Raw genomic sequence first — 20,735 nt, forward strand, 5'->3', positions numbered from 1 at the left:
GCATATTTAGCATAATTATAATCACTATTTGATTTTACGGAGGCCAAGTGTCCGGTGAAAAAAACGTGTCGACATTTCAGCACGGGTTTGCAAGTGCCCCTTTTTGGTGATCCCCCCCCCCCCCCCCCCCCAGTTTCAAACCCGTTCCGCCGGCCGCCGCTGGCATTGTTGTATTCAGGTTGCGGGAATCACCGAATCAGACCTAGGCTAGTGCAGCATATAATTTGTATACATGTACATTCTACTGTATACATGTACATGATTCATTGCTAGCAACCTGTCCCTACATTCGAATTAGTCCGAAAGACAATGGCGGAACTGGGAACCAGTCTAAAATAATGCCGAAATAATCGTATCAAGGGCGGATCCGGGGGGCCAACAGGGGCCATGGTCCCGCAAACGAACGAACCTTTTTTTTTAAGTGACGTAGCCATGAAGGAGGGTACTGCGTACACATCTTTTCCTCAAAATAATTTGGTTAAGGTTGTCATAAATTGCCTCAGATCGCACCACAGAGCATCTAGAATCCAATTTTTTTTGGGGGGGGGCCTTAAGCGGGCCCTGAACCCCAACATAGGGTTTGCGTAATCTTTTCTATTGTTGTAAACCTTGAAAATGTATACACACATGTAATTTTCAAGAAAATTGATTGTACATATTTTGTTTAACGTTTGTATAGTCAGCTGTATGTAGGTCGTCTTACTGTCTAGAACTATGGATTGTTTTAATGAACCATCTTTGTATTAAATTAAATATGCCTTTATTGCCCAATTTCTGAATACGAATTAATGTGATCACCTTCTTAACAATTCAAAATGCAGTCTATTAAATACGCGGATGCATATTTTACGTCAAGTGGTTACGTTACATTGACTTGAACACATAGGCCTATAAAAGTGAAAGCATATACATGTATCATCAACGGCAGCCGGCGCAGTACGGTGTTTTTAGCCACTGCATGCTATATACTTTGTTTGAACATCACTTACCGACTTCAAGATGTTGTGGACAGCGATGTTGTGTTTCATGCTGTACACCGCAGTAGATTGTGATGTGGAAAGTGGGATCGAAGGCATCGACAAGGCCGACATGGTAAAACAAGAAATGTATCCACAAAGGTTTCATTATAATAACATCGGGCGCGTTATCACTGCACATTAACGAGGCCCCTTTTAATGGAGAAACCATTATGCAAGCTCTTGGACAAAGCTACACTGTGAGAATTATCTGGACTTTCGCCATTGAAGGGGGCCTCCGTATAATAGTGATAGAGCTGGCCCGCATTGGTCTAAATACTATAGTGTGAATCAAAGTGGGACGGTGTGCTCTTGTATGACTTTACGATTGACGATAGCCACACAAGGGGAGAGCAAAGGATTTTTTTCAGTCAGTTGGGCTTTTGTTGGAAACGGTCCTCGATCGTATACGGTTATGCGCTTAGTCTATGGGAGAGTGTTATACTACAAGGACAAAGGGAATCACAAAGCATTGTCCTCGAACGTATAGAAATTCGGGACTAGGAGTATATAAGTTTTGTTTCTGCATTCAATAGGTGACGTCAAACAATAGGGTCCCAATTCTCAAAGATCTTAAATTAGGCGATCGTGTTCGAAACATATGGGATGTTTTCCTAAAAAGTCAAAGTACAAACAAAAGAGGGACACTAGGGGGTCCCCGATTGCAGGCAAATACACACATGTGTGTGGTTTTTTTAATATCCTTTATTGAAAGAAACATTCTCGAACAAACACAAAAAATGTAAGAATCAATCATTTGGACAAGGAAGAATAGGGGGCCTACAGCACAAATCATTATTATGAAAGAAAAATATACTACTCTCCCATTCTGTGTTTCTGTTTTTAGGGATTTTTTGTTATTAATTTGACATGCAACGACGCTGACACCAGTTGTATGAGCTGTTTCTCTGCCCACAAGTACGGGCGGCCATATTTGTGTAAGTGTTAATTTTCGTAGACTGTTTCCCGCCCCTCCTAAAAATATGATTACTTAGATTGATTAGTATTGAACATACCCTAATATTTTAAGCCACATTTAAAACAAATTGAAAGTGAGGATTGGAATGCATAAAGTCTGGCATCATCCCATTTAACAGTTTACAAGGCCTATTTACACATACGTGATGTCGCGCGGTATGTGTGAAGAAATGTGATTTTAAAAAAATTGCGCGATAATTCGCGTAATAAATGTAAAGCCGCTCATTTTCATGTTTTCGTAACTAGTCGCGATGCGACGAATTGATGCTGTTTTTACCCCAGACATCGCATACAAAAACAAACGTCAATGTAACGTACATGCAGGCACCAGACTATTCCTCAATTGCTGTTCAAAAATATTACACATGCAAATGTCCAATACCAGGGTGAGAGAGCAGGTAGTGGTGGGCGCGTACTGCTCGACATCCTGGGGACGAGGTTGGCAGCTCTACCTATCATATTGACCTCATATGTTTCCTCCAAAATGTCAAGTGCCATTTTAAAATCACAACGCCTACCTTGCCTGATGGTGGTGTTTATTTCCAGACGAATTCGAGCTCTCCAAGTACCACAATCCTCGTTTCCACATTGCCGTGACCAGCGGGGAGCAGAATTGGGAGGTGTACTTTATCCAAGGTAAGAGGTTGGGCATGAAATTGTCCCACGTGGTATTTCGTTGGTGCACATCGTGGCGCTGGTAACCTCTAATTTCATTGATGGACGGATTTTGTACAGCCAGCCACCAATTGAAGTACCAAAAGCCAGTCAGAAAATAAATTTTTTTTTAACTGACGGCCTGAAATCCCTGAAAATTTTATGTTTTGGATTGTTTACTTAATTTCTTACCGTTCCCGAGAAAAGTAGCCGAAAAAGCCCTGTTGTTTACATCAGACGCGGCGGACATGTGGCATAGCGTTCACTTCCAGCCGCCTCCATTCAATGTACTGTCCATGCGGCATGCATGACGTTCCGACGTTCGTGTGTCACATAATACACACAGCGCGCACAATGTTGTTTTTGTCACGTCCGCAGAATATAATGTTGTAAAGCACTGCGACAATATTGTTTCTCTCACGTCCGCAGAATACACTGCGTGGCAATCAGGGTGACTTTTTTATTTCGGCTAAATTTGACAGATTTGTTTTGGGGGAAAATGAGTTTGACAGAATTGTTTTTAGCAGATTTCTGGCACAATTCAGTAACATTGGCAATTTGACAGAAAACGATGACAGGTTCGAAAAAAACATAGCTGATTAGTTTTGAAAAAGCTTCAATTTGAGGGTGGTAAACTACTTTAGAGCATTGCAAGGCAGGATAGATACGGGTGCAATTTCTAATTTTTGTTAAAGAAATGTGATTATTTTTGTTTTGTTTAAGGACATTTTATCTGCATGTGAGTATAAAATGTTTACTGTATTTCGTGTAATAATAGGCGATTTCGCAGAAGTGCATAGCAGAATCACATTTTTCCATTATGTTACGGTCGAGCTGGCGACAGGAAGATTTAGCAATAGCAATCAAAAGATTGCTTTTTTGAGAGTTAAAATTGTGACTCCCCAAAATTTGTGCTGGAAACTGCAAGAAAATTGACTCTTGTACGTGTCGGCTGTGTGGCTAATTTCCAAACTTGTCAAGAAATAATTCATTCAAGCCCTGAAATTCGAAGTTCTGACCATGCAGCATGTGCTCTCTTTCAAATCGACTCGCAATGACTACTTAGCTTCAAATCTTTGCATTCATCGGCATGGCTATTTTCATCACAACTCAACTTCTTAAAATGCCAACCTCACTTCGAAAAACATCCTTTGCGTTCTTGTCACACAGATGATCTCAGTGACTCGTTTCGTCATTGCACGGTTATCAACGCCACCACGGAAGTGGAGTTACACCAACGACTGATAGTCAACGCGTGCATTGATAACGATTTCTTGGCCGTGTCGGTGCCGGCTGAGTGCGGCCAACCAGTGCTCGTGTACACGGTAAAAACCCGCCGTGGTAACGAAAAACCGCGGGGGCAACAAGTCCTGTACTGCATTCCGAAACGCCAATTGGGATCCAACGTTGAAGCCATGTAGGATCAATAGGAAAAACCTGACAAATCTCTTTATCTAGAAGACTGAGCTCAAGGCCGGATCTAGAACTAAATTTGCGGCGGGGAAAGGAGCAAGGTCCCGAGTATTTTCTTTTTTCAAAAAGGGGAAGGGGATATTAAGTAAATAGTATTGTGCAGCTATGTCCACATTGTGATAACACTAAAAGGTATGTGTAGCTGATGGCTTTCGATAGTCTGAATATTACCCGTCGTCCAACGGAGCCCTCTGTCTCCGTTCCAACGTCTGATATATCTAAGCAATTAAGCATGCAAATTTATGCAAATTTATGCGATATGGTGCCATCTCAATAATGTTATCAAACTGTGGTTGCCGTTCAGTCTTTTTGTGGGCCGCAACTTTCAACAGTTTCTTCGAAATTTCACGTGACGTATGAAGGGAAAATAGCCTGTCAAATAAGTACGCACTTATCAGAAAAATTCTTGTTAATGTATCTTAATAAGGACACATTTTTCGTCATAAGACACCGGACACTAAGGAGACATTTCAATGTCTCCCTAATGTCACAGCTCCTATTTAAAGGCAAAATTTGATTGTCGCAAATAGGCTACATGTAGATCGATTGCTCATAGTCCAAAACGTAAATATTCCAGAATTCGTGGGGTAGGATAAAAGAAATTGGGGTTAGGGGTCATTAAAGTTGGACAAATTTTGTGCACAACCCTATCCCAAGATACCATTCCCGAGACTTGTTATCGTAATTTCTTCGCACGATGGGAGACATCGGTCATTAGGGAGACATTTTCATGTCTCCCTAATGTCACAGCCCCCCTTTAGAGGCACAATTTTGGTGTCGCAATTAGGTTATATTTGTTGCTCGTGATCTAATTAGTAAACACACCGAAATTCGTGGGAAAAGGACAAGAGAATATTGGGTAAGGGCACATTTAAATTTGAAAAATTTTGTGCACAAGAATATGGGGATGTCTCCCAAATGTCCAATCTATGGTAATGTTAATTACTGTTATTATTATCAGTGTAGGCCTAATTTATCAGAGGAAATCGGACACTCATTTCAACCCATCCGTTCCAATTTTGGATAATATTGCAAGACCACTCAAATAGGGCTACATCTAGAAAATCATATGCATTATAAACCATATGTTCATCTTCATAATTACATTCGTTATTTTTTATGACACTTCATGTTTTATAATAAATTTCTTGTAATCACACGACTCGATGCTGCTGTTTTGCATAAACAGATACAGCAGTGACTTCCAAACGCTGTGCCGATTGTAATGTATAGGCCTGGAAGTTGCCTGTGATGTTGTCTGTAATGCGCACACATCAAGTGCTATCTTTTAGATTTGGGATAAAATGGATAAAGTTTCAGATTTTTTTTTCTCCAGTAAGGGTTTCAGCACTAATTTTAGGGGAGTTCTGTTTTGGAACAGACCGATCAACTAAGTCCCGCCCCCATATGCGTTGACCAATCACAGCCTAGATTAGTGTCTGGCATGCGTGCATAACAGTCCGACACACGTGTACGTGCGTATGATGCGCGTGGCTGGAATATGCAGTGTTACATTGAATGGGCGCACGCGTTGTTGCCCAAGTGCACAGTGGGCGTGGCTTTCCTGAATCTGTCTATTTAATACATGTACATGTATTACCAAAACGGAATAAAATGATTTCAACAATATATAACAGAACAGACACCTAATTACAGTTCATAATATTTTTTTAATGTTAAGTATTCTCTTTAAGGTGAATGGAAGTACATGTAATACTGTAATATTAATCAGTTTGTAAGTACATACGCGTTTGATTGAATATAAAGTTAATCTAGTTTCACGATTCGACCGTTCTTAAGCAAAGCACTTTATCATAATTAATTCACAGTGTCTTTAATTGTCATGTTCTATGATACCTTACAGTAGATTTTGTTCATTGTATCAATTACGAAAAGAGCGGAGTGATATCTTTAATTGATAAGATTTTGATATTGAACCTAATTACAATCAGCTTTATAGATCGCCTTCATATGACGCCATCTTCGAAGGAAACTGACAACTGCGTGTTCAACACCATCAGTGCGTGAGCTCTTATATGGCTTCACGATCGAGGACAGACACACAAAGGGAGAACAAAAGATCCGTTCAGTCCTCGAGCGTTGGGTCTTTGTTGAAAACGGTCCTTCATCGTACGGTTATGTGTTCAGTCAATGGGAGAGTGTTATTACAAGGACAAAGGGAAACACAAAGCATTGTCCTCGAGCGTAAAGAAATTCACGACTGTGGGCGCGCAGTGTGCAAACTGTTCTTAACTGTCATATGAAAATCATACTACCATGAAAATCTGACTCTAGCTTTTCCCTATTAATGGTTAATCCCTCGCACGTGACAGGTCACTCTCCCATATATGATCCTGAACATAGCATAATCTTACTTACGCATTATTAATACTACCAATGAGTCCATGTTTCATGGAGTCGGGTATTCACGGTACACCGGCACGTGGTAATCCGTAGGAAGTGACGTAATTTGAGAAAGACCTATCATGTTACAATTATATTTTGTTTAACTTCGATGATGTTTGCATCACAGCTTTAAGCCATGGCCATTGTAAAATAAATCGTTGCCTCACTTGAATTTGGATTTGATTTTATTAAACTGGGAATAATAAGTCACAGTTTCCTTCGATTTAATTTCAGACATTTAGTGGTTTACTTTAAGTTGTTGTAGAAAGCCAAGTTGTGGATGTTGCGCAGGTCAGTGAGTCGGGAGAAGGTCACTTTACCAGTCTCCAAGGAGATTGACGCAATGACGTCATTTTGGGAGTTAGCAACGTGCAGTACGTAGTACAAGATGCCAGACTCTTGATCAATGCTGATAACATTGCCACCATAGTATTGTCCGAAAACTCCTGCAAAAACAAGTAAAAATATTTATATTGATGTAGCTCTATTTAGTTTTTTCCTGATAAAGTTAACAGGTTTTTTTTTCTCCAAAAGCACTTATAGGCAGTCAACCTCGTTCCCAGGATGTCGATCAGTTATTTCCCACCCTACCTGCGCTCTCTCACCATGTATTGGATCATTTTGCATACGTATACAAATGAGGAAAAGTCTGGTGCATGCCTGTGCTTTACATCAGCGTTTGTTTTTGTAGGTGTCTGGGGTAAAAACCTGGTTTTCAAAAACGTGGCTTCGTGTCAGGTTTGGCTTCAGAAGATTTTCAAGGCATCTTGTTCGCTCAATACAGATTCATAATTTTATTGCAGGGACATCCAATTCTATGATATAGGCCTAAGACCACATTGGAATGGAGTGTTCTTTTTTTGGACACAAGTATTGGCCTAGCCTTCACAACACAGCCCTCCCACGGCAAAAGGGTGTAACTTCAATTTTGGCCTTTTTGAGATAAAGTCATTCTTGGGTTAATAGGGGGCGCTGTTTCCATTTTACGAACCCTCACTAGTCCGGCCACATCCGTTTCAAAGATAGCAGGGCGTATCTCGTGCAAAATTGTGTATGTTTAATTTGGTTTCCTCTGACAAAAGGGCGTATACATGTATTGAGATGCATCATGTCGCTTGGCGATTATGTCAGTCACTGCATCATACCTAGTCTTAATTCAAGAGGCATTTTAGATATTTTCCCCTCATGCACGCCATTTCATAACACAAAACCGCCAGCAGAGGGAGCTATAGCACGAGATCGTCACTATTACACTGCTACCGATGACTTGGCTCAGGGCCGGCGTCAGCTTGGGAAATTATCATCAAACCCCCTCTTGATCTGAGATTACATCACTTACCTGCAGGTGCAACTGGGTATTTCTGCTTGATGGCACCGGTTTTAGGATCAACCGTGACCAGAGTCCAGGCTGGGAAGGGGTTCCCGAACAAACCCGGTGACATAGCAAACAGTTCGTCTTGAAATTCAATCACAGAAACATGAGGTATAAGGTTAACATTAAATAGCATGAAAGATCAAATCTAATCGAAAAATTGAGATGTCTCTATTTTGTATAGAGATATTTCCCCCCCCCCCCCTTTTTTAAGGATTTTGTGAGATGCGGACACATAATTCAATCAAATTTCCACGTTGATTGTTCAAATAAATCGTTTGGACCAGAACATTCTCAAAATAAGACGTTTCTCCGTTGGCGACTATGAACATCTTCATCCCTTAAAATTCATTAAAGGTCCATTTCTCCGTGAAAAGAATCTTTAAGAGATGTTTCACGTACATTTTTATACGGGTTTTATATAGGAATAATCCTGTTAGGGTATTTTCACGGTTTTTAATGACCCTGGCCACTGTGGATTATCATTGGTTATACATAACGGTACACCGGGTCTATCTCCATGGGTAAACAAATGACCTTCTTAAGGGTGTTTTCACGGACTCCTAATCTGGCTTAACATGTTGAAAAATCCGTGAAAATTTAGTTAACTATAATATCAAGGGAAAATGGCTCTTTAACGAATTTTAGGGATGAAGATGTTCATAGTATCATTTTTTTTAAGCATAACTCTCCTTTCCTAAAGGTAAACTCAAAATGCCGACTCAAATCGGAGGGAATACGACAAGTTCTTACCTGTCTTCTCGTAGACTTGTATAGCGGTGATTGTGTATTGACTCACATCCAAGTCCGTAACAGACACTTGTCTATCATATGAAAAAAAGGGAAAAAAACACGTTGAAAACATTGTCACCATCTACTCGTTCCCATAGGAATTTAGTCCTAGACAAACCAATAGGAAAATGAAACCCGACGCCAAAAGGTAATAAGGGGTGGATGCAAGATACCCCCTGTGTTAGATATTGAGATGAGCATGACTAAATCAGGCCAACTTTACTCACTCTTTAGCCATCAAATGACTCCAAAAATTCCATTGGGCAAGGAAAAGGTCCTTAGTATTTCACCAGCCAAGGTTGCAGACTCAATTCAATTTAAAGGAGACATTTCGTCAATATTTTGCACATGAAGGGAAGTAAAGTAGTTTCAAAATAAGGCTAAAGACTAGACTGGCACATGTCAAACCACTGTCCAACTATTTGAAAAGACTGACCCCTTCATTAAGTGTCATTAGTCTGATGCCTGACTATGCAGAAATACATGTACAGTATATAAATATAGAGTAGTTCCCGACTCATGCCACATGTTTCTTTTGGCACATTTGATTGATCATGTTGATGCAGTACCGAAGCAGTGTTGGACTGGTTGTTTCAGGTGCCAGTCTATTTCCTAGTATTGCATGTTCTCAATACCTGAAGTTTTGGGACTTTCATACACAGTATTGAGACACCAACATTTTCGGACTTGGGATCACTTCTATAAGCCACCGTACTCACTTTGTTGTCACCTGCAGTGTGAAGATCTTCGCTGCGAGTTTGTCCGGTGAGTTCTCATTGCCGATCAGCATGTAGTGCGTCTTGGTCTGGTAGTTCAGCGTCGCCCATTGGTAGTTCACGAACACCGTATTTGGGCTACTACTGGTGTTGACGATCTGCTGGAAGTGACCCATGTAATCCAAAGTACCATACACGAAGAAGAAGATCCCTGATAGTGAATAAAACGAAATAAAGTACTAGATACAAAGAATTTCACATCTGAATTTTGAATACAGCGGGATAAAGTACTAGACAACCAATTAGTTTCCGTTCAGTAGCTCAGTAAAATTAAGCCTAGGAGTTTTAGTCCCTAGGCTATACACAGAGTTGCAATCAAAGAATATGGTGACTGACTTGCTACTGCAAAGGGATGACCTATGAAAATGTATATACATGTAGGATATTTTGCATTTATCACAAAATAACCTACTGAATGAATATAAAACGTTTCGAAGCCAACGTGTACTTAGCTTAAAGCAAAGATCTTACGGCGCTATATAGGATATTTGGCTTAAACGATTGTACTGGCACTAAACGCCTCGTGAAATTAAATCCGTCTGGCTTGCTGTCATTTACAAGGAATCATGAGATGCAGGTGATTTGCAAAAATCAGTCAATTGACGGATTTTTGGAAATAAAGAACGCCACTGACAATATTGTGTTTCGTGATCCAAAAGTTGTACATGCTTTTTTGCTGTTTTCTCTAAAAGTGTAAAGTTGAGCTGAAACTTCAAAACGTTAGGTTTTGGCCACTCGTTTGCGACTGGTGTTGTTACTGGAAACGAACAAAATACATGAAAAGCAAATTATTCTAGATGTCTTTAATTGTGATGGACCGTTGATGAATGACCCAATACCAGTTCAGGTTGTAAGTTGCACGCACCTGATTGTGGAGACGTCTCTTCTATCTGAACGGTCAGGTACACCTGCTTGAGATAGGGCACCAGACTGACTATAGGAAGATGCTTCGGGGTGTCCAGCTCGTATTCGCCCGCAATTTCCTTGGTTACCATGTCAATCCACAGTATCTTATTCGAAGCGGCGTCCAGACCCCCATTGCGGTGTTCTAGTAGGTTCAGGTAAGGCATCTCCCGGTCGAAACAGGCTATCTGGTCCATGACGTACTTGTTAGACTGAGCCCTGTACAACGAAGAAAAACTGTTGTTAAACATTGGCGGTGCCAGGAGGAGTTTGAGTGGGTTAAAGTTATCACCACGGGTCGTAACTTGGGGACAATAATTATTTACAGGTAACACAAGGGGGCGGGCATTTTCTATGGTGGCACTCACTGGGTTAACAATTACACAGCTCATTTCTTTCCCATAGGGGAAGGGGGCGTGCCCTAAATGGCTCCCCCACTTTGCAACTGCCCTCCCCTCTTAACCCCAACTACCGACTTTGGATATTGTAGTTTAAGAATGTTTAAACAATGTCTTTACAGATTACCATTATCATGATACCTCATGGATCCGGTGGCGGGAAAAATTGCTCGATGTTACACTTTACCCTATAATTGGTTTAAAGGTAGAGTCCATCATTTGTAATTTGTGCATTTTGTTCGTTTGAAGCAACAAAAGAGTTCAAAATCTAATGAAGGATACTGAGCAACTAACCTGATGAAGTTTCAGCTAAGCTTCAGCTGTACATTCCGAGAAAAACAGCATTCTAAGATCTCAATTTCAAATCAAAAGTTGCTGAATCATGTTTTGAATTGTTTTGAATTGCAACTATACGCGACGTCGCGCACTGATCCGACGAATTATAACAACCGCGCGTGCGTGTGCGTCGTTCCAATACTTGTGCGCGCTGCGCTGAATAACAAAACGAACTACTAATTTAAATTTTCCTACGGTGCTTCTTAAGAATCACCGTTGGAAATGCCTTCTTTCGTTGATTACTTCAAAATGACAGCTTCCCAGAAAGAATAATTTCACAGGGAGTTTAGTCTCCTTACTATCTTTCAACCAAGTTAGTTTTTCAACAATAATTACGCCAGTTACTTTTCGGATGGCTGCAAATGATGGACTCTACCTTTAAGGTTATCCCAATTGTTAGCAAATTTGAGGAATTAATCATGGGAACTTTTTTCCGGAAGCTGATAATTGACGAAAAATGACCAAGACATTGCGCAACGACTGCTTACTTCCCTCCCCGTTTTTAGTGGGGGTGTAGACATGTAGTGCCTTTAATTCAAGTTTGGAATTCCACTGCAAGTATAAGACTTTAATCAACGTTTATGGTTTCTTTTGATCAGCAAAGTAGACCTCGTTGAGCTCCTCCGCTTTTCAATGGAACGTTCTGGATTTGGCCTAAACCACACCCACCTTAGAGACTGTTTCCACCCCCTAAATATATGGGGACCGGCCGCTAGCTCCCATTTAAATCCACTGATTGGATCATCTCTGCGCGCGCGCAACATGGTTATTTTTAAATCGATATTCAGCTTTGAGCATGGACGATACTTGAACACATTGTTATCAAAAAACTTTTGTCTCACCACAGAACGTACGCGAAATCGCCAAACGTGTTTCCATGAAGGCAATGTGAAGCGTTGCCACTGCATAGGTTTTAAATACCGAAGAGTAATATCCCTCTCTTTATTGCTTTTCGCTGCAGAGACACTTTCGAATTCAGCAAAAATCGAAGCTCATCACCTCCGAAACTGCACATTCGTGGCCTATTGCCATTTTGCAATAGGCTGGTTGCGCGCAAACATTACCGCTGCGATTTTATATGCATATTGGCAGGCGAAATTCAGACCTATGCACGTCATCCATATAATTTGCATACATTAGGAGGAAAGCCTCCTAATGTTTCAGGATTCAGTGCTAGCTACCTGTCCCTGTATTTGAAGTCCGAAGGACAATGGGGACAAGGAACCAGACTATACACCGACTTTTGATTGTGTACATTTCTCAGTGTGCTGTAACAGACAGACTTACGTTGGTGACGGAGTTCCGTACTGGATCCCTGAGCCAAGACTGAAGTACATCGGGGATATGCTCTGCTTTGCCCCAGACACGGTGTCCACCATTACAAAGGCGCTGCCCGATTTCGCCTCGTTCCAGGCAAAGCCGTAGAGCATGGCCGCATCACCGTCGGGCTTCACCGGTTGAGCGCCGCTGGGCATCTGCCGAAGAACACCGCGATCCCTCGGCGGTCGAGCGGCCTGCACTCGGTGCCTCTGGTCCCGTTCTTGTTGGATGTCCCCCATAGTACGTGATGACTTGATCATAATGTCCGAGCATTGATAGAATATCTTTTCACCAGGCTTGTGAGCCACGTATCGGACGCGTAACACGCAGTGTGAACAATCAATATCGGGGAGAACCTATATAATGCATGAAAATAATTGCCGTATTTTGTTTTGGCAAACATATTTGTTCAGTTCAGTTCAGTTCAATTATTTATTTCTACTGACTCACTTCATAGAAAATAACAGTACATGTACATGTATGAAACTTTGATTGAGCAATAAGTGGAGGAGGTCCCCCAAAACGGCGGAGCAAATTTGGATAAATATCAAAAGGGTATACATGTTATCGGCAGAGCGCCCTCCAATTGTGTCCATCAAATCTCAAAACGGGTTGACGTTTATTTGAGAATTACACCCCGACTTTAAGCTGCGGTCAGCAGCTCAACAAATCGTCGTGTCAGGAAGCTATGTTTTCATCGGATTTGGTTAGTTTGTTTCTTGGATAGTTGGTTTGTTTGTTAACAACATAACTCAACAAGTTATGGACGGATTTACATGATAATTATTTTGGGGGTTGTCCTTGGTACAAGTACAAATCGAGTTTCTATGGTGTACTGACAATATGGCGGGGAATTATTTACCCTTGGCGCTCTCTGAGCGCTTTCTAGTTGTTGTTTGAATACTTAATATTTTATGATGAATGATTTGCAGGTTCACTCACGACAGGCAAGCTGTAGTTTTGTTGGTTGTCCTGCGCATGCTCATTCACGTCGCCGAAGACCCCCATGATGTCAAAGTGCGCGTAGGGATTACTGTTGTTGGCAAGCGCAACGTCCATGTAACCTGAAAGGCCAATGATCGAGTATTAAAAGGGAGAGGTCCCATGAAATCCCCGAAAAAATTCATATTTTGGATTGTTTACCTAGTTCAAACATCTGGTTGAACGGAAACCAACCTATATGTGTTATCGTCCCCGAGAAAACACATCAGTTTACATCAGACACGACGGAGTACGAATTCGTTTTCAGCAATGTACGATATACATGTACATGTACACATTCGTGTGTGTCTATTATATGAACGTACGTATGCAGTTTGTTACACGTCCGCAAAAGGCGAACACATTTGTGTAAGAAACCACATTTGTGTATTGCGTATTTTATGTGACACACAAAGTGTTTAGTACATTGAAGGAAACGCCAGGAAATAGGTGTGTACGTCGCGTGGATGTAAACAACCGGGCCGTTTTTCGTCTTCTCGAGAAAGGTAAAACATTATAGGTTAGTTTCATTTCAACTGGACCTTAAAATAGTATTAGTAAACAACCCAAAACATGACATTTTCGGAAATTGTATTCACGGTTCTGCGCCCACTAAGAACATGACCACCCCATAGTCTCTTGGCGTTCTTCGTTTCCTGAACAACGATCTTGTGAATGGAATAGCCTGCCTTTATCATGCTGCCACCATTTTAGTCATGTTCCCTCTTTCAAATAACAGTACTGAATGATAATGTGGTTGTTTTTGGTGTGCAATTAAGAGGAACCAGACTATTTTTCCTTCCAGCCTCGCTGTGGTTACGTTGATTTGAATGGGAAAAAAATCATGATGGCCGCAACATGATAATGGTCTACTGCAGTGCCCATTGATATAAAAGCGTTGGGAATAAGTGAAGCCGTTTTTTTTTCCACAACTTATGGGAAAAAGCTTTGAAAGTGTACTGCTCACCAGGATATCCCACTTCATAGTGATTGTAATTTTGCTGGAAAGTTACAAAGATGCTGCTGCCTCCGGCGTACGTGGCCTGCGGTTCTTGCGGAGGTTGTCCCCCACAAGGGGCGCCATGTCGGGTACAGGTGTGACTACCAGACTGTAAATGTAATGCAAGCAAAGTGTTCACCTGCGTGTGCCAACGGAGAGCTTGCACACAGTGCCCTCTAAATAGAAAAGTACTGTTCGTCTGTGATTCACAGAAGCACACATTAGGGTTCATTCGTTTAGATCACCGCGGGTCGACACGGGTCAGCCCGTGCCGGCCGTTCAATTATCTTTGACGGCATTCTCGGGGCTCCTGGGTCAGCTACCACAGACCCTGCTCGTGGGTAGAGTCATTGATGGAAATACGTCACACGCATGCGATGTTCATCCCTAGAAACGGACAAAATGGCGGCCGGACAGCGGAAATGTCAAGTGGACCCAAAAATCAACTTTACTTGAAGTCTAAAGGTATTGATTACTTATGTTCTGTGCGACTTTAGAGGCTATAATTCCAGCCCAACTTTTTGAGTCTGCAATTAACTGATAATCAGTCAATCTCAAACGAAGACCCAGTCCAAAATGGGCGGTTTGAAAGTGGCTACGGCCAAGGTTACGGACATGGATCGTGATGACCCGCGGTTGAGCGTTCGATTAGTCCGGCTGTCGTGGCTAACCCTAGCCTTGGTCAAGGCGCTAGTTGTTATTCATCCCGGCCGTAGTGCGGTAAACGATATCCTCGCTAGCGCTATGCATGCGGTGCATTAAAAATACAGCGCGAATAGCGACCTCACGCGGCCACCATTTCTATGCAAATCAGTTGGACCCAATCTAGCGCCTTGGTTCAATCGTCGGCAAAAGCTTATGTTTTTCTTTATTTTGCGCTGGATTTCTAGCGCACGACCTCGTATGCGAATATAGATAAGTGGAGGCGGGGCTAATATATGTGGAGTGTCCAATCACACCTTGGTAAATCCGGACGTCATCAAATTATTTGCAGCTATTCGCCTTTTGCGGACGTGCCAGGAACCACAGTTTTTGTGCATTGGTGCCGTGTGCAGAGACACACAACGTGTACGTGTATGGATTATGCGGTGCCACGTTTCACTATGCAAGTTTCCACGCAACGATCGACCAATAAGAAAACGACATTTAAGGTCAGCTAAGGATATTAACATAATGAGCACCACCCTCAAAACCTCACATACACGATTGAACCAAGGCGCTAGATTGGGTCCAACTGATTTGCATAAAAATAGTGGCCGCGTGAGGTCGCTGTTCGCGCTGTATTTTTAATGCACTGCATGCATAGACATATGGCTGCATGCATAGCGCTAGCGAAGATATCGTTTACCGCGTTACGGCCGAACAACTAGCGCCTTGACCAAGGCTAGGCTAACCCGTCTGCAATTTACCCGAGTTGATCTGGGTGAGCTACTCGAACGCACCCATTGTCAATTAATTCAATTCGCTCGTACCCCCCGCCTTGCAAACAGGGCGCTGGGAAGGGCTGATGAGCTTCACAGAATCTTGTGAAGAAAGTGGGGATAGCATTCTGGGTAATTTATCATGACCTATGTATAAAGCATCTGGCTGCAGTTTAAGACCGCAGTTAGCCAATGCGCGCAAATGAAATACGAAAACTTTACCATTGAAATGTGCACATTTCATACCGGATGTGATTTTTTTTTTATTTTGATTTTTTTATTGCGGACCATGTGGACAAATTGTAAGCGTCGCATAATGCAATTTGACCCTTCGTTAATTCAAAACGGAGCCTCCATAAGTTTTACAGATTTTCCTGCATAATTACACTTTTCAACGAAAAAAAAGCATTTATGAATTGGAATAAAAGAGTTATAGTGACTCAGTCTTAACGGCCGATGCAAAATCTATCCAATCAGAGCTTAAATTCATCAGCCCTTCCCGGCGTCCTGTTTGCAGGGCGGGGGGTACGAGCGAATGAATTCAATTGAACCTCTCCACGTTGAGGGCGCTGTGTACTAGCATACCATTTACGTTTTGCATCGCACCGAGGTTCCACGAACCTTTCTCAAAAGTCTAATAATTATGGCGGCTTTCCTTCAACAAAGGTATTCGACACGTCCAGAGTCACTAAAATGACGTTTGTTGAAGAAGTGCCGTCACGTGACCGTCAATTGATTTTCCATGATAGGTACACGCGTTGTGCATGCTTATTGCTTATTGGGAACTGGCCTGCTGACGCCATATGCACGCCCTCTAAAGCACTATTTCAGCCAACCCTTTTCTGCAACAACTCCCCCCCCCCCCTGCCAATAAAGGGTGAATACGGGCTGCGATTTTTCCCCTGCAGGATCTAGCTCGGCATCACTTCTTTTGTTTGGTCAGTTAGGCCCTACATGAATTCTTATTCTTATACTGGCGTGACAACATAACCCCACCATGTTGTAAAAAATATAATTCCCTCCTCACTTAGGGCCTACATTATTCATAAGGAAAAAAATGAAGTAGGGCCTATGGATCGAACTCGTACCTACTTGTTTGAAACTGAATGCTAAATTATTAAAACCTATTACTTACGTGCGAGACATCGAGCGGTCCCCGCTGGTGAGGGGATATTATGCATATATGTCCATTGGTGTGATGAGGTGCCAGACCAACGATCATCCCAAAAAGGAGAAGATTTCTCCAAACACTTGGCCATATTTCTTTCGCCATTTCCAAGTCTCTGCTGTGGTCTTCCGTCAAAAGGGGCGGATTAGGGCCCAACTGGTGCTAAACTGGTGGTCCGTGAACCCTGGGACTGATATATAGGGCTTTTTTAATCTACACAATTGTTTACATAAATTTCAACAAGCTCAGGTGACTCGTGTGGATGGACTTTGGCTCTCAAAAGTAAACTTAAGCGCGCAGCAAACAAGCTCGAAATGATCTGGGAAGCTGCGGCCCAACTGTACCCTGTTGTACATGATGTAAAAGTCTGTTCTTATTATGCACATATACTCACGTGGTCGTGACTATCACTTGAAAAGGATTCCCATAATTTTGTTGAACGTCAGTTGGTGCATGGAGCGTTTTATAGCATGTGGAACACCCAATTTGTGTGAAGTACAGTGCTAGCCCCAATGCTAAATGAGTGACCTCGTGACCCAATTTTCCACGATTGGTATAGCTGGTCAGTGGAGACATGAAGCACGTGTTGTTGCGAGGGCCTAAGAGACAAGGTGGTTGATTGCCAAAAAAGGCATTTGCTTAAGTTTGTTACTAACCAACGGAGAGACACGATTATTTCTTGAACTGCTTTCCGCAGCTAAAACTAGTCCTCTATCGATCGCCACCACACTAATGGGGCAGATAGGGAAAATATTTTGGGGAATTGTGCCTTTGAGGATACAAGCAAGGAATTTGGCACACAGGCAGAGTATGTATGAAGACAGATATTTGGCTCTAGGGCCACCGTAGATTTGTCCTTTGAAAAAATATAGGTAGAATTAAGTCAAGCAATTTTCAAAACGGCTGCCATTGCTTGTTATTGTACCTAATGAACAAATCTGCAATGACACCATAGCCAAATATCTTTCTCGTGACATACTTCGACTATGTGCCAAATGCCATGCTATTAAGGGCACAGTCCTATCACCTATCTGCCTACTATTAAGTAGGCATTCATGATATTCCTACAGGCGCGGATCCGGGGAGGGGGGGGGGGTTTGGGAGCCCCAGCTCTGTCAAAGAAAAAATACATAAAATTCATTAAAAATAATCGGTCCCCCACCCCTCTGCTCTGACACCCAAACAAATTATACTGGTAATAATCGCCGCCTGTGCACAAAACACGGACAGAGCCAGCTTGGTTGAGGGGTATTTGTACACTATTCTGTAATAAAGTGTTAATAATCAACAGCGCCCCACGGTACGAGCCCCCCCCCCCCCCCCACCCCATTGATTTTACGGAGGCCAAGTGTCCGGACAAAAAACCTGTCTGCATTTCAGCAATGATTTGCTGATGACTCCCCCCCCCCCCTGCAAAAATTCCTGGATCCGCCCCTGTCCAATCATGTTTTTTTGGCCGGGGTGGGCTGATCTTCTTGTTGGGAGGTGACAATTTATTTCCCAAATTGCGCTATTGGGAAAGGATTGTGTTTCCGCTCCTGAAATGGGCAAACAAACTGGTTGGCTGATTCCACCTCCTATGTGCTACTGCGGCCGTATAAATAGCCAAGTAAATCGGGACGCCGGCTGTCTCATAACCGCATATTGTGACTTTATTCAATTTACGCCGTGAACATTAATATTCCATAAACAATTAAAAAATCGTCAGTTACTAAACTGTCGACATAATCGCTTTTCTGTTATATTAAAAGTTGCCAGTTTAAATTTTTATTTTTTTATTTTTACTTAAACCATTTCTTCTTTGAACAAAGACTTTAGTTTCAAATAATTTGTTCGGTGAGTGGTCCCCGCCGATAAAATGAAACCCGTCCGTAAACACTTTTTCTAGATCTCACTTCTCTATTTCGATGCGGCATTACGGGGAGTATTGCCATCCTTCTTCGATGCTGGAGAAATAGTCTGGTTCCCTTATAACTACAGATTCTATTCTACTGACGAATCTAAGGTTGCAGACCAGTTAACAAACTACCATAGAAACAGTGATAAAATATGTCACTTCCAAAAAACAGGAAAAAGTCACAATTACTCTCCACGGTGTTTGAAAGACACATCAAATGAACGCTCGTTTCACCATCTTTCATTTTCTGTTCACTTTTTGTTGGGGGTACTAAAGTTGACGTTATTTCCATCCAAAGATGATCACCCCTAAAAGAAGTCCTGAAGCCCATCGCCATTTTGAAAAATGATGCCTACACTCATTGCAAAACTAAAGCAATTTTTGATCACCCCTAAAAGTAGTCCTGAAGCCCATCGCCATTTTGAGAAATGATGCCTACACTCCTTTGCAAAACTTGAGTAATTTTAGTGCCAAATTTCATCCAACTTTTTTTAAAACAAACCCCCAGCTACATGGCCCATAAAATGCTCTAATAGCAGATAATTTGAGGGCCAATTGGGTTGTGGCGGGCGTAGGTAATTTCGGGCCTATTTACTGGCCTGCCACCCTAAATATCTCTGAGCAACACGGGCATGATTTCTCTCGTTTCCGAGGGTATCCGAGGCCTTCCAGACACATTTTGCGTGGGAAGTCGGCAAAATTGCAATGGCTCGGGTGATATCGGTTGTAAAATGGTTGTTTTCATAAATACAAGTAATTAAATACCTGCACTGCTTGATATAATCCATGAAATATTTGTTTCCAGGACAAACAAAGGAAAGAGGATTAGGGACAATGGGGCGCCCTCGATTGCCGGTGTTTACACACGTGTGTGTGTGTGTACAAAAGGCACCAGGGATTAGCGTGTTAAGACGTCACCTGCAGGCGAGTCGAGGCACGCTTGAGGTTTTAACCCGTCAGCCGCGCCTCCGACGCGAACTGGTTAAATGTAAATCACGTACAATTAAGTTATGTTGCTGCTATATGCTGCTACTCAAGACGTAAATAAACCATGCAGAGCAGTACTTGCTTATACGTTTTTCATTTAAGGTTGCTTGCCTTTACAAAGAAAGAAACTCGGCGCGTAGCAACCTCTGTCATCCCATAGCCATTGGTAATACTTGGCAAGTACGGCACAATCCACATTGCCACTGCCACCGACGTTATCCGGCTGCTGGCTGCTCCAGTTGGTGTAAGTGCCTGTGGTGCCATCGTTCCATACGAAACTTCCTTCGCTGGCTATGTCATTGAAGCCCAGCCAGTAAGCTGTAGCCGGTTCGATCCGCTCCGAAGCCTGCACCAAACCAACGATGAAGGCCTGCTCTTGCTCGCTGTGGATGGAGGCGAGATGCGACCCTCCGAGCCGCAAGTTGGCTAGGCGTTGGCAGTAGGTCTCGGCCTCAGGCCAGGTCAGTTCAATAGTGACCAGCCGGTAGCAATGCCCGTCAAACGCGAGCCAGTTGAAAGGGCACGGTTTCAAGCAAGCCGAGCCAACAGTGCCAAACAAAATGAAAGTAACTGTTGCCAGGCAAATGGTACACTTGAGGCAAGTGCTCATTTTTGTATGGTTCCAAAACAGATTTTTTTTTTAAATGCCATTCGTTAGTTTTAATCTTCACTTTATACCGTGCAATATACAAAAAAGTCAGTGGACTGACGCGTGACCAATGTTATGGGTATCTCAAAACGCCAACCCAGACTTGCATGTCACTGTAACTTCGTCAAAACTGAAATTTTTTTGGTCAAGAAGATTAGAATGCTCGACTGAAATGTTGTAGTCGTCCGTGTCGTTGCTGCCTATGCGA

At 42.4% G+C, this 20,735-nt stretch overlaps 3 protein-coding genes across 3 annotated transcripts; 1 reads left to right on the plus strand and 2 right to left on the minus strand.

The window, feature by feature from the left end:
- The first annotated feature begins 946 nt into the window (after positions 1-946).
- On the plus strand, positions 947-4,139 carry LOC119733459. The gene is made up of 4 exons (XM_038207019.1): positions 947-1,092; positions 1,864-1,954; positions 2,541-2,630; positions 3,819-4,139. Exons 1-4 carry the CDS (start codon positions 1,000-1,002, stop codon positions 4,067-4,069), a joined length of 525 nt encoding a protein of 174 aa, XP_038062947.1. The 5' UTR covers positions 947-999; the 3' UTR covers positions 4,070-4,139.
- A 1,632-nt stretch (positions 4,140-5,771) lies between these two features.
- Positions 5,772-17,207, minus strand: LOC119733409. The gene is made up of 9 exons (XM_038206991.1): positions 16,962-17,207; positions 14,373-14,514; positions 13,367-13,488; positions 12,392-12,780; positions 10,333-10,589; positions 9,411-9,618; positions 8,653-8,723; positions 7,867-7,983; positions 5,772-6,973 (listed from the first exon to the last, which is right to left on the minus strand). Exons 1-9 carry the CDS (start codon positions 17,097-17,099, stop codon positions 6,774-6,776), a joined length of 1,644 nt encoding a protein of 547 aa, XP_038062919.1. The 5' UTR covers positions 17,100-17,207; the 3' UTR covers positions 5,772-6,773.
- Positions 17,208-19,975: 2,768 nt separating this feature from the next.
- LOC119732810 (echinoidin-like) lies at positions 19,976-20,488 on the minus strand. Its single transcript, XM_038206413.1, has one exon. The coding sequence runs from the start codon at positions 20,486-20,488 to the stop codon at positions 19,976-19,978; it is 513 nt and encodes a 170-aa protein (XP_038062341.1).
- Positions 20,489-20,735: the final 247 nt, after the last annotated feature.

Source organism: Patiria miniata, unplaced genomic scaffold, assembly GCF_015706575.1.
Source record: "Patiria miniata isolate m_02_andy unplaced genomic scaffold, ASM1570657v1 HiC_scaffold_25, whole genome shotgun sequence".
NCBI classification, from domain to species: domain Eukaryota; kingdom Metazoa; phylum Echinodermata; class Asteroidea; order Valvatida; family Asterinidae; genus Patiria; species Patiria miniata.